This window comes from Bubalus bubalis, chromosome 1 (assembly GCF_019923935.1).
Source record: "Bubalus bubalis isolate 160015118507 breed Murrah chromosome 1, NDDB_SH_1, whole genome shotgun sequence".
NCBI classification, from domain to species: Eukaryota; Metazoa; Chordata; class Mammalia; order Artiodactyla; family Bovidae; genus Bubalus; species Bubalus bubalis.
In genome coordinates this window covers 115981507-116006660 of record NC_059157.1, presented here as the reverse complement: position 1 = coordinate 116006660, position 25154 = coordinate 115981507, and the positions used below count along the sequence as shown (strand labels likewise).

General features: G+C 58.7%; 1 protein-coding gene across 12 annotated transcripts; it reads left to right on the top strand.

Annotated features, from left to right (window-relative positions):
• TNK2 (tyrosine kinase non receptor 2) lies at nucleotides 1-25154 on the top strand. Of its 12 annotated transcripts, none has more exons than XM_044942872.2 (16): nucleotides 1-43; nucleotides 6682-6862; nucleotides 7815-7885; nucleotides 9827-10048; nucleotides 10960-11112; nucleotides 11558-11835; nucleotides 13279-13405; nucleotides 13799-13945; nucleotides 14025-14119; nucleotides 18764-18958; nucleotides 20181-20272; nucleotides 20827-20946; nucleotides 21573-22918; nucleotides 23020-23115; nucleotides 23281-23408; nucleotides 24409-25154. In XM_044942872.2, the coding sequence occupies exons 2-16, from the start codon at nucleotides 6700-6702 to the stop codon at nucleotides 24413-24415; spliced, it is 3240 nt and encodes a 1079-aa protein (XP_044798807.2). In that variant the 5' UTR covers nucleotides 1-43; nucleotides 6682-6699; the 3' UTR covers nucleotides 24416-25154. The 12 variants fall into 12 exon arrangements, with proteins under 12 accessions (XP_044798807.2, XP_025141381.3, XP_025141332.3 ...); XM_025285547.3 differs by lacking the exon at nucleotides 1-43 and adding an exon at nucleotides 2941-3328 and having other exon boundaries at nucleotides 9878-10048; XM_025285536.3 differs by lacking the exon at nucleotides 1-43 and adding an exon at nucleotides 2941-3328.

Sequence of the window (25154 nt, the reverse complement as noted above, 5' to 3'; positions counted from 1 at the left end):
GCGCGGAGTGCGGAGTGCGGAGCGGCACTGCGGAGCCTGCCAGGTGGGCGCATTCTTGCAGCCAGGTAGAAGCTGGGCTGGAAGGAGAGGTTTCAGGCCCCAAGGTCTAGAGGGAGGGGTCTCGGGTTGAGTCAGGATAGGGGCTCTTGGATGGATCCCCCTCCTTATCATGGAGTATGGGGGCCCTTGAATTCCCAGGACCTGATTGGTGGCTCTGAGGTCCTGGAGGCGGCCAGGGGCTGAGGGGAGCTGTGGGTCTGTGGTCAGTAAAGGTGCGGACCCACACCTGGCTCTCTGGGTCGGGGCGGGAGGGCAGCTGGTGGCGCTGCTCTGCGGAGAGGTGGCTCCTTGGAATGGAGGCTAGGCATGGGATTGGGGGAAGGGCAGCCGCAGGCACAGCGGGAGGGGCCGCAACCAACCTGCTCTGCTCGGGCTGCAGGTGGCAGATGTGGGGCGCATGTGGGGCAGAGGACCCGGCCTTCCCCTGGCCGAGGCGCTATAACGGCCCCTGCCCTCCTTCTGGAGGATGTCGGAGGCCTGGCCCCTCAGGACGCAGGGCAGTGACGCTGCCGGTGCGCTGGAGCGGCGGGGGGCTGCGGGAGGGCTCTGCTCCCCTCTCTGGCCCTAAAGCCGGGAGTTTGGATTTCGTGGGGGAGAGATCTGCATATCAGCGCCTGACTGGGGCCAAGGAGGAACCGCAGGTAAAGGGGCAGCCGGATAGCCGGGACCCCGAGGTCTGCTGGTGAGCTGAGGACAGCCTGTCAGGAGTGAGGGGTATCTATGCTTCTGGGCCCCAGGACAGATCCTGGAGGCTAGGAGGCTGGGTGAAGAATGGTGGTGTGTTTGTGTGTGGGGTAGGATGGGGAAAGTCAGTGGTGGTGAATTACTGTTGCTGACATCTGCTTCAGCGTCTCTGAGTCCTTAGGACCCAATTAAGCTGCCCTTTGGGCTTGCCTTAGTGCTACATGGGAGCACTGGAAGCACTGCTAGGATATGGATTTAGTCTTTCACGGACACAGAGTCCGTGTGCCTGGACATTCCCTCTTACTGGCTTTATGAATCTGCATATTAAGCCAAATGTCCTTGTTTGCTTTGGAAAATATGATCAGGGTGTTTATGGGTCTGCCTCCCTTACCCTTGGAGATCAAGCACTTTCTCTTTTGGCCAGTAGAGGGCAGTCACTGACAGGACAAAGCTGGGGAAAGAAGGGTGCTGTTTTCCAAGGCTGGGGAGAAAGGGGTCCAGAGCTGGTCTGAGCTCTGACCCCTGACCACGCTTTGCTTTTCTTCACAGCCTCCTACAGCTGGATTGCTGAGCAAGCTGTTGAGGCTTGTTCTTACCTGACGTGCAAGGGGAGAATCAGGTCTGGGGTTCCAGTGAGTTTGGGACACATCTTTCTGGGCGGTTGTAATTTTCAATTCGGCCCTTCCAATCCAGTAGTTCCCCCAACTTTCAACAGAGGGAGTGATCCTGCTTTATTGTCCCCTTTAAGTCAGGTGCCTGGGTTTCCTTCAGAGTGGTGCTTGGTGGGAGGTAGGTAATAGGCTTCTCTGTGCTGTGGGCATTGTGTGCCAGAGTTTAGGGGAAAGTTAACTCTAGTGTGACTGCGACCTGACCTCCTCTTCTCCGTTAGCTGTGATTCCATTCTAAGACTGGTGATTCACTGGGACCCAGGAGAGGCTGCACCTGGCTGGCATCATAAGTATTGGGTAGTGGGGGATGAGAGGGGGCTGGGAAAGAGGGACTGATTGCCTGGGGGTGTCCCATGCCCCCTCCCCCCCCCCCCCCCCCCCCCCCGCCTTGGGTCAGATCAGGAAATGTCTGTCCCTTAAGCACTGAGAGAGAGGCCCTAGAAAGAGCCTGGGATGCTGACTCCCCAAAACTCTCACCCCAGCTGCCTATTCCACCAGCCAGCTGGGGCTCCCAGAGCTGGTAGCCAGCTGGAGAGGGACAAGAGAGCAGTGTGCAAGAAACAGGGGCTCCCTGGGCATGGCTGAGGGTGGGGGCTGAGGGAGCCTGAGAGAACTTCCTGCAGCTGTCAGGTGTGTCTGGGGGCTGTAGTGAGGGGGGTGTAAGAGCAGCTGGCACCCTTGAGGAGGGCCAGAGGGATCAATTGTCAGCTCTAGAAACATGGTGGGCCCAGGGGGGTTGATGGAGTGGTGCACTTCCCTCTAGCTGGGGCTCCTGTCCCTGTATGTAGGTGCTGTTCAGGAGATATCTTATAGCCTGGAATCCTATAGTTTTGGGGGTGGAGCCATCACAGGGTTTAGGGGCTTATTTGTTTGTTTTGAGGGGACTTTGGATCTTGGCCAGCTGGTCTGGGGAGGAGGCATCCTGGGTGATGTGCGTAGCAGACAAGGGAACCCCAGGGGAGGGGGTGGAGATTCCTCACCGTCCCCCCCACCCACCCTTGGCTGGACTGCCCCACTCTGGCAGGCTGCCAGACTCTTATTTCCGTCGGGCACCAGGGTAACAGGGCCACATTAGGGCCTGAGCCAGGAGACGCCCAGCCAAGGCTGCGGCTGGGAGATGGGGGAGGGTCTCTGAAGGGTCTGCATGCAAGGTCCAGGATTGACTTTCTGGTGTCCAGGCCCCCTCACTAGCCCTCAGAGCCCCCACACAAGCACATATGGGGGCCTCTTTGTATATTGCTACTCGATTGACATGGCCCCCACCCTAAAATCCCAGGAGTTTTCTGCGACTATGGGGGCTGGGGTGGAAGCCAGAGACAGGGGGCCTTGTGTATGTGGAGGTAGGGGGGGCAGCGCGGGTGGCTGGGAGGAAGAGTCCCCCCATTCCCGCCGCCTTCTTGGCAGTGATTCAGAAAGGTCCTTTTTCAGCCTGTGTCAGAGCTGCTCAGCTGGGGAGGGAGGGAGGCGGAGGGAGGGCGGGCAGTCGGGTGGGGGAGCCCGGGAGTAGGGCTGAGCTGTGACCACTGCACTGGAGAGAAGACAGAGAGACAGGACAGAGGACCCAGGCTACAGCCACCCTAGAGAAGAACTAGCTCGTTCCTGCCAGGCTGGCCAGCTGTGGAAACAGCTGTAGAGTAGAGCAAAGGGGATCACCCTATTTTTCTGCTGTATTCACCGCTCCTGGTGTGGACTCTGGGGGCCTCTGGGGCAGACCTCTGGCTAACCTCCCTTCTGGGCAGTACCTGCAGTTCAGGAGCTGAGACCACTGCCCCCCATCCCCCCCACTTCTCGGGCCAGAGCCCCAGTGACCTGGTCAGGGTGGGTCCTTCTCCGTGGAGATGCCAGCAGCTCGTCGGTTCCCGGGCCTCGAGCTCTCGTTCCCTCTTCTAGCCAGACTCCGGCGGAGACTGTACACAGTGAGTGGGGGGCTGGGGGCGGGAGTGGAAAGCCGGGACTGAATCAGCTTGTCAGAGCCAGCCCTGCGCTGAGGGCCAGCGAGCAGGACGGGGCGGGCTCGACAGGGGCTCAGGGCCTCTCTGCCCCGGCGGCTGTGTTCTTGGTGATGAGTGTGTCGGCAAAGCGTGTGGGAAGTGTGTGTGCCAGCCACGAGAGCTACACGTGTCAGACACAGGTGTGTAGACTGGGCTGTGCTGGGGGAAGCAGAGACATGGGCTGGTGGCGGGGTGTGGGGGAGCGGACTTGTCCAGAGTCACCCTGGACTGGGTGGTAGAGACAGGGCTGGGACCCTGGCTGCCTTCTTCTTTTCCCCGGGATCCCAGTGTTCTCTCCCATCTTCCCACACATGCCCCCCCACGCCGAGCAGCCCTGTTCCCAGGGATGGGGAGCAGGGAGATTTGTTAGCAGGAAAAAGGAACAGGCCAGACTGTGCTTTCTCAGAGACTTCTTCAGGGGAGGTGCCCCTGGGTCTCCCCCAGCCCTGACCACACAGGGCAGTTCTTTGAGCTGTTCTCAGGAGTGGCTGCCTCCTGCCTCCAGGAGCATAGGGTTGAGGGGCCTGGAGCACTGGGACTTGGGGACAGGGGAGGATGCAGTGGGGGTCTTCAGACCACCTGCTCTGGTGGCCAGCCTCATCTTAGGCTGAGCCGTGTAGGGGGTGGGATCACTCTGCTCCAGGGACCAGGTAGTGATGATGGAGGCACGAGCTGGCCCCGTCTGGTCACTCCATAGAGAGACACTGCCTGGGTTAGTGATTTTCACAGGGGTCCTTTGGGGCTTTCTTCTGGAAAGAGGTGGTGCCCTGCTCTCTTCAGTCCATAGCCCCTTGTTTGTAATGGATGGCTTTGTATGAGGATAAGTGAGTTAATCAGCCAAGTGCTTAGAACTGTCCCCAGCATCTGGTTAACTGTAGTTGAAGTGTTATTTTTATTTTTCTTAAATAAAATTAATAGAAATACAACCTGTTTATTCTGTGTATACGCGCACATGCCTATGTGTGTAGTCAGTCAACATAATGCCTCCTGTAATATAAAGGAAAATGGAAAGGAAATCAGTTACTGCTTCAATTATGAAGCAGTCAGATCCTAAGACCTCAGGTAGAGCCAGCGTGGAGGCAAAGATGTTGTCAGGCAAGTGCTGACCAAGAGGAGACATTTGAAATAGTAAGGATGGGCTGTCTGCAGTGACCTCTTTCTGAATGGTGGACAACTTCTCAGCTCCAAACAAAGCAAAAGGCCAGTTTCTCCTCAGTTTACACAGCAGTTCCATTCTAGGAAAATTCAGTCTATATTAAAATTGCAAAAATACTTTCTTGTCTGTGTATAAAATGGAATCTGATTCTCTGTTCAGATGATTATAAATAAATTTTTCACCTGCATAAATTAAGTTGTATGGGATTTGGGACAGTATGAGAATCCCAGCACCCACTCACTGCCACTAGCAGTCCCCAACATATTGACAGCCACACATGTTCTCTAGGGGGCTACCCAGGCCTCCTGAGAACCATGCGGGTGAACGGTTAGGGCTTAAAGTTTGGAAACCCTCTTCTGGGCCGCCGCCTCGGTGGAGGAGCCAGGGTTTGAACTGAGGGCGTCTCGTTTCTGTCCGTGGCTCTTTGTACTGCCCAGGGCTGCCTGGGAAAGTCTGAGCTTCTGGCACTGGGCTGGCAGCTCCGCTGGGAACTGTGGGGGCAGGAGGCTCGCCCTGGGCCCGGGCTGTGAGCGCCTGCTCTCCCAGAGCGACCTGGGAGGAGAGCTGGGGGGACAAGCCTGCCTCCCAGTGGGGAGGAGGGGTTCTTGGAGCAGCTGGCCTTTTCCCTGGTCCCTGTCTTCAGCGGGGATTGAACACAGGTCAGGGGTGGGCCAAGCCCTCAGCTCCGAGGGGGTCTTACTCAGACCAGGAAGGGTTTGGTGTCGGATGAGCCAAGCTGCCTAGCTTCGAGGGTGCCATTGGCCTCATTCTCTGGGCCCCAGGGAGTGTAGGTAGGAGCCCACTCCCTGGTGGCCCCGTGCCTGACTGTGACCTGCACGTAGTTTTGTTTGGCCAGCACAGTGTACACACGTACTTGGTGTGTATATTTCAAACTTGAATTAGTTGACATAGTTCAAAAGTCAGGAGAAAGATCTAATGTCAAGTGTAAACAAGGAGCAGAATGGTGTGGGTAATGGGTGAGTATGTGTGTGGGGGGAAAACAAGTCTGGAAGAATGGGTAAAAGTCATTAACGCAGCTGACTTTGGGGAAGGGGGTGAGGTGGCCGTGCAGCAGGCAGGGATGAGACTTTATTATGGCTTCAGTGTGCCTTTTGGTATTTCACATGTGCCTATATTACCTTTTCAAACATTTTTTTAAAGATATTTATTTGGCTGTGTCGAGTCTTAGTTGCTGCACGTGGGATTTTTGTTGCAGTGCACAGGCTTCTCTCTAGTTATGACTTAGCTGCCCCGTGGCATGTGGGATCTTCGTTCCCTGATCAGGGTTCGACCCCAAGTCCCCTGCCTTGGAAGGTGGATTCTTAACCACTGGACCACTGGCAGAGTCCCTCAAACTTTCTTTAATGGTGAGATTTTACACACAGATTCCGATTTCCGGTATTTCTTTTAAAAATTGAAAAGCTTCGACACCACTAGACCACAGCCTGTTGGGACAACTGTTGACTGTAGCTGAGCCACACCGCCTCCCTGGGCTGCGGCTACGAGCCCGCCCTGGCCTCCACCCCTCTTTCCCTCCAAGCTCCTGTGGTTCTGCGTGGTACCTGGGGAATGGTTTTTGGACCAGAGGAGAGGCTCCTACAGTGTCAGGCATTGGGAGGAACATGCTGGAGTTCATCTAGTCCCTGTGGGGTCCCTCAGATCTGCAGAGCTCATGGATGGGTCTCAAGGGACACTGCACCCCCCCAACTTTTTTAGGTAACATTATGAATAAGAATGTATGTATTTTCCTGGAGACACAATCGATATTTTCATCAGATTTTTATAGAGTTTGTGATGCCAGGAGAGTCGAAGAGCCAGTGGGGAACCAGAGGACAGAGTTTGATCTCAGGTCACTCGACCACAGGTGACAGATTTAGGGAGTAAGACCCTGACTGCAGGGCCTGGGCCATGTCCCAGGTACCCTGACTCTACCCCTGTTGCCATAGGAAGCAGGACACGGCTGCAGGCTCTTACGACGTGCAGCTGTTTGGGGGAGCAGGACGGGGGTTTGAGTTCTTGCCTGCAGCACACAGTAGGATGTGGGTGAGCCCAGGGCAGTAGCAGGGCCGCGTGTTGCCTCCCTTCCTTCTGCAGTCCCTGAGCAGCTCTTCTGTTCCCACAGAGGCTGGGGAGCAGCAGCATGCAGCCGGAGGAGGGCACGGGCTGGCTGCTAGAGCTGCTGTCCGAGGTGCAGCTCCAGCAGTACTTCCTGCGCCTCCGCGACGACCTCAACGTCACCCGCCTGTCCCACTTTGAGTATGTCAAGAATGAGGACCTGGAGAAGATCGGCATGGGCCGGCCCGGTAGGTGGGGGTGTGGCCTTGCCCATCGTCACCCCACAGACCAGTTACCTTGTCTGTCCTCAGAACTGCCGGTCCAAGATCCGCCCCCCCCCCCCCCATCTCCACAGGTGGGGCTTAATGCTGTGCACAATGAGTGTGCAGTGGTGAAGGTGAATTGCAGTTGGAGGAGTCTGACTTAAATTTCCAACTACTCAGGATTAACTACACACTGAGTTTTGTTTGTGCAGACATATGTAGGCTGTATTTCTTCCATCTCCTCCTCGTTTGTAAATGTAGACTTGAGCCTGTGCCGAACACCTGGAGGGCTAGTGTCTGGAGGTCTGTGGAGAAGGAAAGATAAAAACCCTCAGATGGGTTGCTGCCTTTCTCCTGATCTGTCCCTTTCTCTCGTCTCTCCTACAAAGATGTGTTCTATAGGCTAACGTCCCCTCCCCCCATGAGTTTATCCTAAAAGTACTGACTGTAGCTTCTAGAAGTCATGGTGTTCCTTGTAGAACGTTAGCAACTTTTTAGTGCATTCAGCCTAAAATAGCTAAATAAGTGATAATGTGAAAATTTAGATACTGATTTACGCTGCTTGTAGCCTAGAGAACTGACAGTTAATGTCAGTAACATAATACAGCCTTATGGGAGAAAAACTCAAAGTTGAAGAAATTCTGTCCATCACCTTGACTTAACTATTTTTTCTTGAGAGTTGACATAAGAGTACTGCTGTTCAGTTTTGGTGGTTAAACACCTCCGTCCACTCGGAGAAGAATTGCCTGAAAGTGGGACGCAGCGCCCATCTGGTTAATGGCGGCCGGCCCCTGGTTGGTGGGGATGGCTTGTTCCTTGGCGTTGCTGCGCTGCACACTGTCTAGTGGTGGCCTCCCCCCAGGAGGACGTAGGAAGCAGCCTCTGTGGGGAGGTGAGCGCCTTAACAACATGGGTTCCCCTTCCTCCTGCCCCGCAGGCCAGCGGCGGCTGTGGGAGGCCGTGAAGAGGAGGAAGGCCATGTGCAAACGCAAGTCCTGGATGAGCAAGGTGGGTGGACAAGGAAGGAGGTGGGAGTGGGGTTTCATCGGGGCGCCTCTGACGTCACCTGGGAGCCTTCCCCCCTCCCTGCGGCATAATCTCACACTTTGTACAGGCCTCCTCCTCTGGGGTCTTATCAGGCAGGGTACTTGTAGAGCTGCCCGGCTAAGTGTCTGTCTCCGCTGGAGACGGTGCTGAGTGGCCTGTGTGTGGCCTTGGCTCCACGTCCCCTCCCGCTGGGTGGTGGTGCCGGGCATGGAGCAGGCGCTTGTTGACAAGTGCTCTGTAACTTGAGCCCTTGCTCTGAGTGTTGGGGCTGGTGTCCAGTATGGGGCGGTGGGACTGTCTGGACCCAGGATGGCTTTGCTTCCCTCCTCCCCCACCTTCCTAGTCCGTGGAGGGTTCCTCTGGTCTACTGGCCTCCCTGACAGCTTCCTTCCCCAAGGCCTCCCCCACCCCCTTTCTCTAATTTGGGTCTGTGGAGTGGTGAGTCCCAGGTCTGACTCAGTGGAACTTTGCCCATTGTCTGGAAGACAATGCGAGAGGAAATGAACCAGCCGGGCCTTCCCGCCCCACTTCTGGCCTCAGGGTTGGGTGGGGGGTGGGCAGTACCAAACAGCTGGACCTGGGATTGGGCAGCAGAGATTTCCTGGCTGTGATCTGGCAAAGGGGCTGTCTCTTGGGATCCTGTAGCCTTTTCTGGGGACACTGTCCTGGTCCCTTGCCCAGGTTTTCAGGAAGGATGAGTGTGTTGGGGTGGGTGAAGGCAGGAGAGAAGAGTTGTGCAGTGTGCAGGACTCAGGGGTCTTGGATCTACCTCCGACTGACTGGAGGTCTCTGGGCCAGTCAGTTGACCTCTCCAGATTTGAGATATGTGGTCAGTAAAGCAGTGCCAGCCGCACTGCCCAGCTCACCTCAGAGCCTTGGGGAGGATCCCTTGAGAAAAAGGCTGTGAAGGGCCTTGTCAGCTGAACGTGGCTTGGAAATGGAAGAGATTCCAGTTGCTGGGAGGAAAGATGGAGCAGTGGTCAGAAGAGGCCCTCAGATTGGAGACCCCTTCACCCTGTACAGACAAGACTCTGCCAGCCTTGGGGGCAGGTGCCCAGCTGAGCAGACTGTGCTACCTCAAGGGCTTTGCATGCCCTGGTAGGGTGGCCATGTCAAACTGTCAGAGCTGCTCTGACCCTCAGGGCTTCCCTCTTGTTCCCTGACCTTTGGCCCCTTCCCTCCCAAGCTCAAGCTACAGAGTCCCTCCAACCTTCCTTCTTTCTGAGCTCTCAGCTCTGGGCCTCTCTCCAGAAGCCCAGCTGTCTTCCCAGGCCCTTCCCCAGCAAGGCCTTGCTTCATCTTCACCCCCTCTCCCCATTCCCCCACCCCCACCCCATTACACACACACACACACACACACACACAGACACACACACACACACTCTCACGGTCCAACCTCAGGCTCAAATTATCCTCTCTCCTGGCAGGATGAAGGGCAGCCGACTCCCTGGGGAGGGTGGAGACAGACAGCGCCAAATGGGCAACCCAGAGAAGGGGCCAGGGCTAAAAATGGATGGGAGGTGTTTGTGAAGGCCCCTGAGGCTAAAGCCCATCTGCTTGGGTGAGGGGCTGGAGTCTGTGCTGGGCAGGGGTGCAGAGAGGGACAGGTGGGGTGGAGGGGGGTGCCTGGAGTGGCTTTGAGCTGTCCCTGACCCCACAGCAGCCACGGGCTACACTCCTATAGTCCATTTCTGGCACATATCCTGAGGCCACACTGAGACTGTGGCTCCCATTTGGTGGTGTGGTCAGGAGGGGACATGGGCCTCCAGCCAGGCTGTCTCCTGGAAGTTTGGCAAAGCCAGTACCTGTGTGGAGGCCTCACCGAGGACCAAGTGGGGCAGGACGGAATGACTGGCCCTGGGACCTCAGGGTTCCATCTGGCCCCCGACTGCCTTCAAACAGGTGTTCAGTGGAAAGCGGCTGGAGGCTGAGTTCCCCCCTCATCACTCGCAGAGCACCTTCCGGAAGACCTCGCCCACCCCGGGGGGCTCTGCTGGGGAGGGGTCCCTGCAGAGCCTTACCTGCCTCATTGGGGAGAAGGACCTGCATCTCTTCGAGAAGCTGGGAGATGGCTCCTTTGGCGTGGTGCGCAGGGGCGAGTGGGACGCCCCCTCGGGGAAGACGGTGAGCTCCCTGGGTCCTCGGGGGTGTGGTGGAGGGGCAGAGGCCCTGCTCTGCCCTCCAAGGTGGATCGGTCCCCTCCGCTCGGATGTGAAGGGGGCTGGGCACAGATCCAGAGTGGCTCGCCCTGGAGTCCATGCTCAGGGTTAACTGGACACAAGGGTTTCTTTTTCAGTTATAAAACTGTTTTACTTACCATAAAAGTTTGGAAACTCTTTTAAAAATTAAAATTAAAAAATATCTGTTTCCCACCACTCAGAGGAAGCCGAGTTAGTGTTTCCACCTGTTTCCCCCCCTCAGGCATTTTACTGAATTTCTTCAAGATACAGATTTCAAACACAGCTTTTTAACTCTTGCCCTTTTGTCTTAGTATTGTATCTTTAAAAATTTCCCCAGAGGGATAGATAGTACGTGTGCAGTAAAGCACACAGTTTTCGAGAGTACAGCTCAGTGAATTTTCACATATGCACGAGCCTGTGTGACCATTGCCCAGATCATGGTATGGGACATCTCTCTCACCCCAGGAGGCTCCTGCGCCTCTTCCACTGGACGTCCTCTTCCTTCAAGAGAAAGCCACTGGTCTGACTCCTGTCACCATAGCTTAGTTTTATGGCATTATATTTAAAGCATTTACTTTCCACACCAAAAACATCTTTTTATTATAATATTTTAAATATTCTATCATCATACCAGTCATCTCTTTCCTTATCATTGCCACTTAACCTGGGCGTGCCCTCATGAAGGGGAGGCCCAGCTCATGGCCTTCAGCCAGCTGCCCTCCCCCTGCCAGGCCACAGGCGCCTGGGACGGGCTCACCCAGATGAGCAGACCTGAGGCGGGAGGAGGAGCAAGCTGGCCCAGTGGGTTGGGACTGGGGTCTGTCCTGACTCCCTGCAATCCCTTGCTCTGGCTAGGTGAACGTGGCTGTGAAGTGCCTGAAGCCTGACGTGCTGAGCCAGCCGGAGGCCATGGACGACTTCATCCGGGAGGTCAATGCCATGCACTCGCTTGACCACCGAAACCTCATTCGCCTCTACGGGGTGGTGCTCACACCGCCCATGAAGATGGTGCATACCGTGGGCAGAAGGGGGCTGGGGCCAGGGAGGGGCCTGTGGTCTTGGGCCCCCAGGACCCCTCACCTCCTGCTAGTGCTGTGGTCACTCCTTCCCGACGAAGGTCCTGCTTTGGTCCCCCCACCCCCATGTGGCAGAGGGGTTCCCAGGCCTGCCCTGCTGACTGTGCAGCCAGACCTCTCTTCCCTCTCCGGATTGTGCTTGTGTTCTCTGGCAGAGTTGCACCTATGGGCGGGCCTGGCCCCAGAGTTTAGTTTTTGGCATTGCTAAAAACTGGGCCCCTTTGGGTGGCTTCTCTGGGCCTCAGTTTCCCACGTTCCCTGGAGGGCGAGGGCCCTGGAGGACAGGTCAGGAAGGAGCATGGCAGTGGCAGGCCTTGAGGGGAGGGGCAGGGCTCAGCCACGCTTATGCCTCCTTCCCTCCTCCCCCGTGGCCTCAGGTGACAGAGCTGGCACCTCTGGGATCATTGTTGGACCGGCTGCGCAAGCACCAGGGCCACTTCCTGCTGGGCACCCTGAGCCGCTACGCTGTGCAGGTGGCTGAGGGCATGGGCTACCTGGAAGCCAAGCGTTTCATCCACCGGGACCTGGCCGCCCGAAATCTGCTGTTGGCCACCCGTGACCTGGTCAAGATAGGGGACTTCGGGCTGATGCGAGCACTGCCCCAGAATGACGACCACTACGTCATGCAGGAACATCGCAAGGTGCCCTTTGCCTGGTGAGGGGCAGGCGCTGCTGGCTCCCAGGCCCTGGACCCCACCCCGCCCTAGTCCCTACACACCCAGGCCTCGGCGCTTCCAGGGCCTTCTGTACCTCCACTAGGCATTGTGTCTTCTGGGCCTGGCTTCCTTTCTCGTGTGCCCATCCGTTCACTTATCCATCCAGAAATGCTTGAGGGCCCCCATAGCAGGTGCTGGAACACACAGGGCTAAGTGCTGTGGGGATGCGGGAAGGCTTTGGGGAAGACCCAGTATTAAGCTCCTGAAATAACAGAAGTCAGCCAGGCAGAGACTGGCTGGTGTGTTCCAGGCAGGGCCTTGTACACTGATGAGAAATGTTCACCTGCACACTGGGCTGGTATCTGGCCCTGCCCTGGCCCCTGCGTGAGCTTATCCTGCGCTGAGACCGTCATGGGCCTCTGATATCAGAGGCGCCTGGAGGAGCGTGGTCTCCTTGCTTTGGGGTGGGAGGAGTCGGTCCAGTTCTGCTTGCCAGAAAACCCTTCTAATCCAGGATATACCATCACCGTAATTAATTACTGACCTTATATCGAGGATGATCACACATCCTGGATCCTGCCTAATGTCCTCGAGTGATTAATAACACCTCTTTTCATAGTCAGGCACCCTGGTAAGTTATAAGGTCACTTTGTTATGCAGCCCTCTTAAAACAACGCTATGAAGCGAGCAGACTATTGTTATTACCATTTCATAGATGAGGAATGTGGGTCTTAGGGAACATGATTTTACCTGTGTTCCTCCCTCCCACCCCCAACCCCCCACCCCCTCTTTGAATGGCTGGGCCAGCTCTTCAGTCCCACAAGACATCTCTGATTCTCCCCCGAGGGCACTTCCTCCTCACTTCTGGCACCGCAGTCCACCCTGGAGTGCTTACCCCTTGCTGGCTTCACTGCAGTGGCATGTTTCTTCCTCGCCCCGGAGGGCATGTGGGGACGTCTGGGGACACCACTGTGCCTCTTCCCACCCTTTTTGGTTCTTCTTCAGGCCCTGTCCAGATTTCCCACCCACACCTTCCTGCTGAAATGGCCTAAATCCTAGGATCCTGCCCCAAATCTGGAAATTGTCATCCTCCCACCACAATTAGAAAACAGCCTGGGATCTTATCCCTGCCCCCCTTTTGCCCCTCCTGGAGCCTCTGACCCTCCTCCTTGCCCTGCTTCCCTGTGGGAATGCCCCCCTCTTCCTGCTCCAGGCTGCGTGTGGACGAAAGACCTGAGCAGAGATGGTTGGGTCCACGACTGTGCACCCCGTAGTCTAGAAGGCCTGCCCTGTCCACTTCACACTGTGCCCCCAGTGCCTGCTGTGTACCTGGGCTCTCAGAGCAACAGAATGCTTGTGCAGGAGCATTTGGGGTCCACTGGGACTGCTGCAGGGGCAAGGGTTCTCTGAGGGACCTTCTGTTTGACCCCTGCCTCTGCCAGGTGTGCCCCAGAGAGCCTGAAGACACGCACCTTCTCCCACGCCAGCGACACCTGGATGTTTGGGGTCACGCTGTGGGAGATGTTCACCTATGGCCAGGAGCCCTGGATTGGCCTCAATGGCAGTCAGGTGAGGGGGCTGGGGTGGTGCTCCCCACCGGGTGGCCGGGGGTTGATTTGATCCTTGGCTCTCTGCCTGGCCCAGTTGGAACTGGCTCTCACCTGTTGGAATCAATGTGTCCAGTGCCCTGTGTCTCCCCTCAGAGAGCTGAGCGGGGAGCATGGCCCCAGTGGTGAGGAATGGACCAGCCTGGCTTGCTCGCGGTCCTCCTGTGCCACGGCCCTCTCTTTGGAGGCCGCAGACCTGGGGGTCAGGGTCTGAGGCCTGGGGATCAGGCAGGTCTTCTTCATGGTGTAGGCATGGCAGACTGTGGTTCCAGTGGTTCCATGACTGGGGGACAGGGAAGATGGGGGTGAAGAGCCAGGTGCTCTGCTTGTCCTTAAACTGCCCCGCCACCCCCAGATCCTGCATAAGATTGACAAGGAGGGGGAGCGTCTACCCAGGCCCGAGGACTGCCCCCAGGACATCTACAATGTCATGGTCCAGTGCTGGGCTCACAAGCCTGAGGACAGACCCACCTTTGTGGCCCTGCGGGACTTCCTGCTGGAGGTGAGGCAGGTGCCCACGAGCGCGGGGGTATCTAAGCAGAGGTCAGCCAGGGGCGGGCAGTGACCGGTGTCTCCCCCAGGCTCAGCCCACCGACATGCGGGCCCTTCAGGACTTCGAAGAACCTGACAAGCTGCACATCCAGATGAACGATGTCATCACCGTCATCGAGGGGAGGTAGGGAGCGTGGGGTCTGCATCCCACTGCCTTGAAGGACTCAGCCAGGAGGCGTCTGGGGCCCGAGAGCTCCTCTGCCCCTCAGGCTCTTGTGGCAACACCCCGGCTCCTGCAGCGAGATGGAGGGCAGGCTTGGGTCCCCTCCTGAGTGTGAGGAGTGAAGGATGCAGGTGCCGAGGCATACAAAGGGCTTTCCCGTCCTGGAGTCTCCTTCACCCTTTGCCCACTAGGCTTCAGCTGCGGCTCTGTGAGTCAGGGCCATGCTGCCACTGTGGGTAGGAAGGAGCATCAGGGCCTAGGGCCCAACTGGGGACTTGGGGGCTCCTTTTACCCTCCCCCACCTCCTCTTCCCCTTCTGCCAGGATAAGGACTCTGGACTCTCACCTGGGCACCCTGCAGTAGCCCAGAGCAGCCCCGCCTTTTCCTGGCAGCCTCTGCCCTCCACTGAACCCATAGCTCCCTCCGAGGGCTCCTCTCCATCCTCTGCTGGGCCTTTTGTCCCTAGGTGCCCTCGCAGGGTCTCTTTCCTCCCCCCCCCCCCCACACACACACCTGGCAGCACATGTCTGCCCGCAGGCAGCATCCCCTGAGTCACGTCTTCTACTTGCAGCCCCCGCAGTTCAAGTGGGCCTGCCTTGGAGGAGGCCCCACCCACCACTCACCCCACCCTCTGTTATCTGATCCCTGGGATGTCTGAGGAACTGATAGAGGTGGGGCCGGCTAGAGGTGCCTTTGGGGTGGGGGCTGAGTGCGGAGGAGCAGGCGAGGAAATCCCCTGGACCCCACACCCCACGCCCCAGCTCCTCTGACTCAGAGCTGGGCAGGGATGGGGGCAGGGGCTTCCCACAGAGCCCTTTCTACCTGGACTTCAGGTTTGGGGTTTGGGGCCTTTGGAGAAATTTTGTTCCTCATGGGTGTTGAGAAGGGAGAGCTTCTGGGTCTGAGTCAGACTGATGACACAGGCCCCAGAGCCCAGGCTGTCTGTGGAGGAGTGTGACCTGCACCCCTGTGGCCCCCAGCATCTTCCCTCCAGGCCAGCATTCCGGCTTGGCCGTCTGGGGAAGGTTCTGGAAATAGGAAGATGAGGGTGAGGGCCCTCCTGGAGGTGCAGGCAGGACCTTGGGCCAGAGCCTGAGCCTGCAGCCCTTCCTTCCTCCAGATGCCAGAACTCTGGGCCCGCACTCTCCTCTGCCCTGTAGACCCCAGGCCTTTACTTCCCCCAGGCCCTTGCTCTCAGTGAGGGCCCATGTGCCAGGGCCCAGTGTTCCCCAGGAGGTGACTCAGGGGCTTGGTGTGTCTCTGGGGCGTGTGTCTCTGGAGCTGGCACCCAGGGTCACCCCCGGAGCGAGGCGGGGGACAGGAGGCTCAGGGGAGCCGCTCCTCCTGGGAGGCCCCAGTGGGCAGGCCCCGCCCCCACCCCGCCCTTCCGTCCCGGGCTGCTGGCTCCGCTGCCGCCGCCTGCCAGTGTGGACTCATTGGGCTCTTCCTCCGGGGCCAGCAGTCCGACTTGGACCACAGCGCCTGCCGTTGGTCCCTGGAGCCGCTCAGGAGGTGGGAGGTGAGGGCAGGAGGCACGGCAGCCGGCGAGGCCTGGGGAGTGGGCCTTGTGTCGGCAGCGCCAGGGCTTGAGCTTTCTTTGGGTCCCGAGTGCGTGTGTTTGCCTGGCTCTGTCTCCATGTCTCTGGGTGGATGGGCTGCCTGTTTGTGCGTGTCCCTTTGGGTCCTCGGGTCCTGAGTGCGTTGGCTTGCCTGGCTCTGTCTCCATGTCTCCGGGTGTATGGGCTGTCTGTGGGTGTCCCTTTGGGTCTGGGTTTGTGCGTGTGGGTCTCAGTCTGTTTCTCCGTCCTCCTCCTCCAGCAGCCTGGCTCTCAGCATTCTCACATCTGTGCTCTTCTGTTAGACTTGGATTCCTTCTTGCCGAAACTGTCTCCTAGCCACAGTCTGGGAGCACCCTTGCCCCTGACTCTGACAAGTTCTTTAGACTCAGTGCTTCTTGAGGTATCAGGCAATGGACAGAGAGAGGACACCAGGTGTTCTGTGAGCCCAGTTCATGAGGCTCTGTCTAGACCGAGAGGAACGAGTGAAGACCGCTCTTCTCCAGTGGGTCTTTGGAGGCTAGGATGGCTGACAGAACTCTGATGTTCTGTCTCCGCCAGCCAGAGAAGGGAAACAGAGATGTGGGGGAACAGAGGTTTTGAAATCCATTGTGCTGGTCCTTGGCCTGGCTGGTGCCTGGAGCCTCTGCTTCCTCTGGTAGGCGAGGGAGGAGGAAGCGAAGGCTGTGTTGTCCCTCAAGGCCAGGGGCTGCTGGGGACACCCGGAGAGAAGCACTCAGGTGGTGTTTGGAGCACTGTTTAAGCCACGTTTGTCAGCCATTTCTAGGCTACCTAGGCTGGGACTGAGGTTTCCAGGGACTGGTCCCCAGTAGGACTGGGGCAGCCTTCAGTGGTTCCTAACCCAGACCCCGGTTCCTGGCTGCTGTTTCACATCTCGCCTGTCCCAGGATGCTGTGAGGCCATCCTGCTGGAGATGCTGGTTTGCTTCAGGGACTGTGCCCTCCCGTTGCCATGGAGACTCTGGGCTGAAGGGAGGTGTGGCCAGAGCAATCTGGGTGGGAAAGGCTGACCTGGTTCTCCTGGGCTGATGGTGTCTCCATCCCACTGAGCCTTGGAGGGCGGGGGAGGGGACTGGGGGCAGTGGGACGTAGCATTGGCCACCTCGGGAGTTATATTTGACTCTCCCTGGGAGGATGCTGCTTCCGTGCTTAGGATGTGGTTCCCAAGTATGTTTCCTACACATACTCTGCACTCCCCACAGCCCCCACCTGTAGCAAAGCCTTTTTTGAGACTTGGTGTCAGGACTCCCAGCAGTGACAAAGGATCCCTTTCTTCTAGGCCTGGCTCTTGCCTTGGCCATACAGGTAAAAAGGAAGGTAGGCTTAGTTCTGCTCTCCCCTCTCAGAAGTGGGTCCAGAGGAGGCTTCCAGGTGAGGGGCTGTGTTAGCAAAAGGAAAGGAGTGGAGGGAGTGACCACCTGCCCCCCTGGGTGGTCGTGATTCTGGTGTGAGTCTGTTCCACTCTGCACTGCTTCTCCAGCTCAGTTAGTGAGCATCTCTGGAGAGGTGTGCAGAGCAGAATCCAGCATCCAGCTGCTGTTCCGCGGAGGGGCCCATGAGACCTGGGGGCCTGTGGGTGCTGGGGGGAGGGCAGCATTGGGGGCTGGGTGCCAGGCCGTCCCTTCTATAACTCTTTGGCCTCAGCCAGCCTGGAGGTGGGGTGGGGAGGGGATGTGCTCCTCTCCTTGGAATGGCCCTGCTATTTTTGGATGGGCTTTGTCCCTTCCCGGGTGTTGTCCTCTCTTCTTCCTTCCCTTCCTGCCCTCACCCCCGAGAGGCAGGGCGGTAATCACAGGGTTGCTGTGTCTGTGGTGGCTGGGCAAGCAGCCTTGTTGGCAAGGAGGCTGGGCCCTCAGCCCTCCCCTTGCACCTCCTAGCTCCCCCAGGATCGCTGTGCTCATGGGCCTCACTGCCTCCTTCCTGCTTCCACCTCCCCCAACCCTCCGATCTGGCTGCAGATGGGAGGAAACCTTGCTCTATGCCCCTGGTGTGGACAGGTATTGTATGGGTGGGGGGCTGACAGTGAAGGGACGCAGCTTGGTGCCATATGGACCCCCCTACAGCTGCAGGAGGCCCTCACCACCTCTGCCATTGCCCAAAATCTGGGCCTGTTCCCAGTGTGAGCGATCTCAGCAGCAGGTGCAGGAGCCTCAGGGCTGTTGACTCTTTGGCTTTCGAAGCATCCAAGAGGGCACTTTGTTCTTTCCTGCCCACCTGGCCCGGCTTCCACCCCCGACCCCAGGCCCAGACCTAGGCTGTGCCAACAGTCTGTCTGAGGTCAGAGTGAGGGGCTGGTGGTCCCACAGTCCAGCCACAATGGGAGGCTGGAGTCCCTCCTGGACCCCTTGTTTAAGGCAAGGAGGTGGGTGGGGGCGAGAGCGGGGGTCCCACGGTCCTGGCAGGAGGTGGTGGAAGGCGCTGGAGATACGTAAACCTTGGGTTGCCCCAGGTGCTTCCAAACTTCTGAAGGACTACCTGCCTGCAAGAGGGATGTGGTTGGAGGGCTTGGCCCCAAGCCCAGCGCTAAGGCTGTGGTGCTCCTTTGGGCCCCTGCAGCTTAGAGCTCCTGGAACCAGGTTGAAGAGTGAAATTGGGTGGCCAGGGGAGGACAGGGGCTTAGGCCTTGCCAGGGGAGAAGGGAGGTGAGGTGGTATGGTGAAAAGAGTGCTGGCTTCACAGACTGACAACTGGGTTTGAATCCTGGATCTGCTGCACTCTGTTTGGTAACTGTAGGCAAGTTGTGTCACTTGTTTGAACGTTTCTTTATTTCTAAACTGGAGGAAAAGCTGTCTGACCCATCTGAGTCGCTTAGGGTAAGGCTCTGTGCTAACGCCAGGCCCTGTACTGGGTGAGTGGCGGATCCTGGGGGGCTGCTGGTGGGCTGCTCTGATCCTGGGGCCCTCGCCCTGGTGCTCTTTTCCGCTGAGGTGGTCAGATACCACGGTGCAGAGAGCTTGGTATGAAAAGGGTCCCGTCCTTGGGACCTTCCACCACACCCTGGTGTTTACCACATCACCTCTGTTGGGCAGGGCTGAGAATTACTGGTGGCGTGGGCAGAACACACGGACGCTGTGCGTGGGGCCCTTCCCTCGCAACGTGGTGACCTCCGTGGCTGGCCTGTCGGCCCAGGACATCAGCCAGCCGCTGCAGAATAGCTTCATCCACACAGGGCATGGCGACAGCGACCCCCGCCACTGCTGGGGCTTCCCTGACAAGATTGACGAGTGAGTACTGGTGGGGCCCCACATGGGGGCTCCAGGGCCAGCAGCCCTTCTCTGGGCACTCAGGCTCTCCAGGCCTCCAAGGTCCCCATTACAGCCCTGGGCAAGGGTCTCCTGTCCTAGGCCTTTCCTTGCCGGCAGGACTGAGGTTGCAGCTTCAAAGGTTGGACCAAGTCTTCCTTTGGTGGAAGGGCCTCTAGGGCCTGCACCTCTTAAGTTCTCCCTGAAAACTGACCTTAGGAAAATGGACTTGGAAGTAGCCTTTGGAAGCAGTTAGTAGGAAGCATCTCCTGATCCCCAGTACTTGGTGGCAGTTTCCCTTCTTCTGCTGGAAGCACCCATGTCCTAGAGATGGGAGCTGCTGGCTCAGGCCTGAGAGGCAAGGTGCAGAAAAACTCCCTGCAGGGACACTCCAGAGGGCATTTAGGCAGCAGCTCGGAGCCCTCTGCCCCTCCCCACCCCACCCCACCCTGCTTACTCTGTACCTGGGAGGGGGTTCAGCTTCCTTGAAGTGAAAGGCTGAGGTCATCTAGGGGCATCTGGGGAAGACACACAGGAGGATTAGTCACTTCCTGAGGGCCCTGCCCCAGGGAGCCACCTGGAGCTCCTCCTGCTGGGCCTCCAAGCCTCTGTGCCAGCCCCACTGGGCTTCTGAGCAGTGCTTTCTTCTCCACCTTCTGACAGGCCTTGTCCCAAGGGGCGAGGTTCAGCCTGCCCTTCACCCCCTGCTCTGCACACCAGGACACTGAGCCCTGGGAGGGTGCCAGGGCTCTCGCCTCACCAGAGCTGGGGAGGGCCTGAGAGAGCTGGAGTTGCAGACCCCTGCAGGAGGCGGCCATGGCCGTGTGGCCTGGCAGCAGAGAAGAGAGTGGCAGCAGGTGGCTGCTGAGCGGGGGTGGGGGTGCCGCGGGGGTTGCAGAGGGCCAGCTCTACCCTTTCAGGGAGTACTTGGAGCCCATACAAGCCTAGGCTTTTCAGCCTATACTCAGGAGTTCTTCCTCTGCCCCCTCTCCATGGCACCCTCCCCTGGTCACTGCTGGATCTTTGGAAGGGAGCGCCTGGGAGCCAGAAGTCCTGTGCTCCAGACCCACGTCCGTCAGGGGCTTGGACAGGACTCTTCTGTCCTCTGCCTGAGGCCTAGGCACAGGCCCAGCAACTCCCCCAGGGTGCCCTCTCTGCCACCACCCTACCTGCACCCATCTCTGACCCACTTTTCTCCCCACAGACTGTATCTGGGAAACCCCATGGACCCTCCTGACCTGCTGAGCGTGGAACTAAGCACATCCAGGCCCACCCAGCATCTGGGCAGGGTGAAAAGTAAGGGTCCCCAAACCCTCAGTCCCCTAGCTCATCAGCTACCGAGCAAGAGGTGCTGCCTCCTCGGGCCACCCTGAGCCAGTTGGGTCAGGGCCACAGGGGACAGCTGTGTCCCTGGCTCCGGCGGGGTGCGGGGCGGGCAGTGAGAGGCAGTGGTATCCGCCGAGGTGGGCATTGTCAGTCTGGCCAGTGCTGGCCTGCCCTCTCTGCTTTCCTCCTCCCCCTCCTCCTCCCCGCCATGCTCAGATCCTGGCTCTCCTCACTGCCCCCTAATCCTGCTCTCCTCTCCTGAGCCAAAGCCACCCCCCAGGCTCCATCTTGGCTGGGAGCCTCATCCATCTCCCGGATCCTGGGCCCGTGGGCCCGGAACACAGTTTTCCCATCCTGCCGCCCCATTGCTTCCCATCGCTGCTGGGTGTGTGTGTTCACTCCCCCTATTCACTTTCTCTCTCTCTCTCTCTCCCCCCGCACTCTGCCCTCCCCTCCCGCTCTGTCTCCCCTCCCTTGTCCTCTCCTGCTCTGCCCCTCTACTCTCCGCATGGCCTTTCTTGCAGGGGAGCCTCCACCTCGCCCTCCTCAGCCTGCCATCTTCACTCAGAGTAAGTGGGGCTGCTCCCGGTGCCTTGGCCCCCGCCCCCGCCCCCTCTCTCCTCTCACTCCTCTCCTTCTGGAAGGTACAGAGCCCTGGCCGGCTGGCTGGGGTGGAGGGGAGGTGGGCGTGTGCTGTGAGCTTCTGCGGCTGACCTGGCCCAGCATGCCTGCCTTTCCCCCTAACCCCCCAAAGCCCGGGCTTCTGGAATAAGAGTGTGATCCTGGTGCCCACCCCACCTCTGCCCACCGTTGTGCAGCCCTGCCTCACTTCCTGCGGGACCTGCAGAAGCTGTGTCTGGGCTTTTGTGCCAGTTTGTCGGGAGCCCTGTCCTCTCTAAGGATGGCCCCTGTTGCCCTTGACGGTGGGAGATGGCCCATAGCCCCTGCCTGCACTAATGGTGTGCGGTACCGGAGTAGGGATTGCTAACCAGGGCCCACAGGGATTTGGGGTCTTGTGTCAATGGAGAGGGTATCAGAAGTGGGCGGATGTGGGGTATTGCTTGCTCTAGCTGCAATGGAGGCAGGGGCTCACTGGCCCCTGTGGAGGGCTGCTAGCCCCCAGAGCAGGTTCTCCCCTCCTGTTTGGAAAGGGTCTGGTGGCTGAGGGCTGCCCTTCTGGGGAATTGGGAGCTGGTAGAGATACTTGACTGTCTTCCCCATCCACCTGCCTGACGCTGCCTCCCTGTTGGGGTTCTCCCTTCCATCACAGAACCAACCTACGACCCCGTGAGTGAGGACCAAGACCCCCTGTCCAGCGACTTCAAGAGGCTGGGCCTGCGAAAGCCAGGACTGCCCCGTGGGCTGTGGCTCGCGAAGCCCTCAGCCCGGGTGCCAGGCACCAAGGCCGGCCGCGGTGGTGGCGAGGTCACGCTCATCGATTTCGGCGAAGAGCCTGTTGTGCCGGCCCCAAGGCCCTGTGCCCCATCACTGGCACAGCTGGCCATGGACGCCTGTTCCTTGCTGGACAAGACCCCGCCACAGAGCCCTACACGGGCCCTGCCCCGGCCCCTGCATCCCACGCCTGTGGTGGACTGGGATGCGCGCCCGCTGCCCCCGCCTCCCGCCTACGATGACGTGGCCCAGGATGAGGATGACTTCGAGGTCTGCTCCATCAACAGCACCCTCGTGGGCGCCGGGGTCTCTGCTGAGCCCAGCCAGGGCGAGACCAACTACGCCTTTGTGCCTGAGCCGGCGAGGCTCCTCCCCCCGCTGGAAGACAACCTGTTCCTCCCACCCCAGGGTGGGGGCAAGCCACCCAACTCGGCCCAAACCGCAGAGATCTTCCAGGCGCTGCAGCAGGAATGCATGCGGCAGCTGCAGGTCCCGCCTGGCTCTCTGGTCCCCTCACCCAGCCCTGGGGGTGATGACAAGCCCCAGGTGCCCCCCCGGGTGCCCATCCCCCCGAGGCCCACGCGCTCGCGTGGTGAGCTGTCTCCGGCCCCCCCAGGTGAGGAGGAGATGGGCCGGTGGCCCGGACCTGCCTCCCCTCCCCGGGTGCCTCCCCGGGAGCCCCTGTCTCCACAAGGCTCCAGGACTCCCAGCCCCCTGGTGCCACCTGGCAGCTCCCCACTGCCTCCCCGGCTCTCCAGCTCACCTGGGAAGACCATGCCCACCACCCAGAGCTTTGCCTCAGACCCCAAGTATGCCACACCCCAGGTGATCCAGGCGCCTGGCCCGCGGGCCGGCCCCTGTATCTTGCCCATCGTCCGAGATGGGAAGAAGGTCAGCAGCACCCACTACTACCTGCTGCCCGAGCGCCCGCCCTACCTGGAGCGCTACCAGCGCTTCCTGCATGAGGCCCAGAGCCCCAAAGAGCCAGACCCCATGCCCGTGCCCCTGCTGCTGCCCCCTCCCAGCACCCCAGCCCCAGCCGCCCCCACTGCCACTGTTCGACCAATGCCCCAGGCTGCCCCAGACCCCAAGGCCAACTTCTCCAGCAACAACAGCAACCCAGGGGCCCGGCCATCCGCCCTGAGGGCCACTGCTCGGCTGCCACAGAGGGGCTACCCCGGGGACGGGCCAGAGGCTGGGCGGCCTGCAGACAAGATCCAGATGGTGAGTAGTGGGCCTGGCTGCAGGGTGAGAAGGGGCGGGGGCCCAAGGGACCCAGAGGAAGGGGCCTGAGTGGTGCTGACGGGTGGGGGTGGTGTGCCCAGCTGCAGGCCATGGTGCATGGGGTGACCACAGAGGAGTGCCAGGCGGCCCTGCAGAGCCACAGCTGGAGCGTGCAGAGGGCTGCCCAGTATCTGAAGGTACCACCACCGCCTGCCCACTCTGGCTTTCAGGGACCCTGAAGACTGTTCTGCGGCTCTGCTCCCACTCTCTCCCTCCCTACCCCCACCCCCTTCCTCTGCCCCGCCCTGGTCCCGCGCCCCTCCACCCCAGTGTGTCCCATGGCACCACCCTCTGCTCCCCAGGTGGAGCAGCTCTTTGGTCTGGGTCTGCGGCCACGAGGCGAGTGCCACAACGTGCTGGAGATGTTCGACTGGAACCTGGAACAGGCCGGCTGCCACCTACTGGGCTCCTGCGGCCCTGCCCACCACAAGTGAGCAAACCCTGCATCTGCCGTCTTCCTGTCCCCGGGCTTCCTGGAGCAGCCTCCCTGGGAGTAGCCAACATTGCACGGCCAGACACAGGGCTCCAGGCCAGGAGGAGGGAGGGGGTCCCAATCCCACAAGACAGGCAGTTCTCGAGGAAAACAGTTTCTCCTAAGCATGTTTGTCTTGACTTCATAGCTTCTTTGTTCAGATGAACTAATGCGTAAGAGGAATCGGAGCCACTCTGGTTGCAGGGAGCTTGCTTCCTAAGCAGGCTCTAGCGAGCAGCAGTTTAGGATCCAATAATTTAAACAAATACTTCTCACCTCCTCATTTCCTATTTGTGTTTAAAATAACACCTAAAGTTTTAATGCCTTTTTAAAGGAATGTCTAATAAAAAAAAATCCATTACTTTTTCTGTAAAAACTTTATATGTAATCTGACAAAATATATAGATGTATATTAATAGCAAACTTGATGTAAAGTGTAAATACCAATGAAAGTTTTACTGAGTCAAAAGTGAACTTCCCTGGGAGGTGCTGGCAGGGTGTGGGGTGTCAAGAGTCCCCTGGCAGGACAGCCTGATTGATTGGAGCCCAACGCCCTGCTCACATATGGTGTCAGCTTATGCTCCTTTCCTGATCTCTCAGGGTGCTCATCTGTAACATGTGTATCAGTGTTAGTTCCAACCTCATAGAAATGGTTAGAAGAATTAATGAGGGATGCCTCTGTCATACCACACAGCAAGTGTCTGGCCCACAGGAGGCTGTCCCTGAATGTTAACCGTTACCTTGTGGTCATTCTTACTCATTTGCATCAGTTATTGATACACAGTTAAAGAAGGCATCCAGGATGATAAATTCCAAAATTATTGCCTAGAACCACCCATTTTCAACCCCTTTGGCCGGCACCAAGAGGCCTTCTCGTACCTGCTCACCCTGGACCTTCCATCCTCTTGGACTGACCCCTTCTGACGGGAGGGCTTTCTGATTGTTTCCCATCCTTTAGGCGTTGAGATGCCTGAAAAGCCAGAGGATCTGCCCTGAAGGAATCACTTAAGCTTGTCCATCTGAGGAGGGCGGGGAGACTCCCTGCCAGGCCTGGAGGACCTGCTGCATCCACAGCTCCCAGTGGCAGAGCGAGGCCACGGCAGCAGGAAGCTGGGACCCCCGCCCTGCCTGTCCCTCGCTCCCCCAGTGCTGACCCTGCAGCTCCAGAGCCTGTGGTGCCCCAGCCAAGGTGCAGGAGGGACCTGCCTCTGGGCTTTAGTCCCTGGTGGAGCCTGTGGCTAAAGGGTGAGGCCAGGCCTTGCCGGCGGGAAAGCCAGACTTGACCTTGGGCAGGGAGGATGTGTTGGCCATACAGAGAGGTGGACCAGGGAGTGGGTGGGGGCCCTTCACAGGGCTAGGCCCTTTCCAGGGAGCCCTGTCGAACAGAATGTGGCCTCACCATGGACGTATTATGGGACTTGGCCGGTCTTAGGATCTTGTGCCTGAAAATAGCCTGAGGTGGCTCAGGTAGCAGAGCTAGGGTGCCAGTTCGTTCTCTGGCAGGGACCAGGGCCCCAGGGCCCAGGATTGGAAGGAGACCAAGGGGGCAGCTGCCCTGGAGGGACACCAGTGCTTCCTCTTTGACCCAGCTCTTCCCCTGTGCTGTTCCGTGTTTTCCCACCAGTCTCTGTCGCCAAAGTTGCTGCCCCAGCTATGAATATCTGCTTCTTCCAGAGAAATAAAGTTAGTTTCTATTTTATGTTA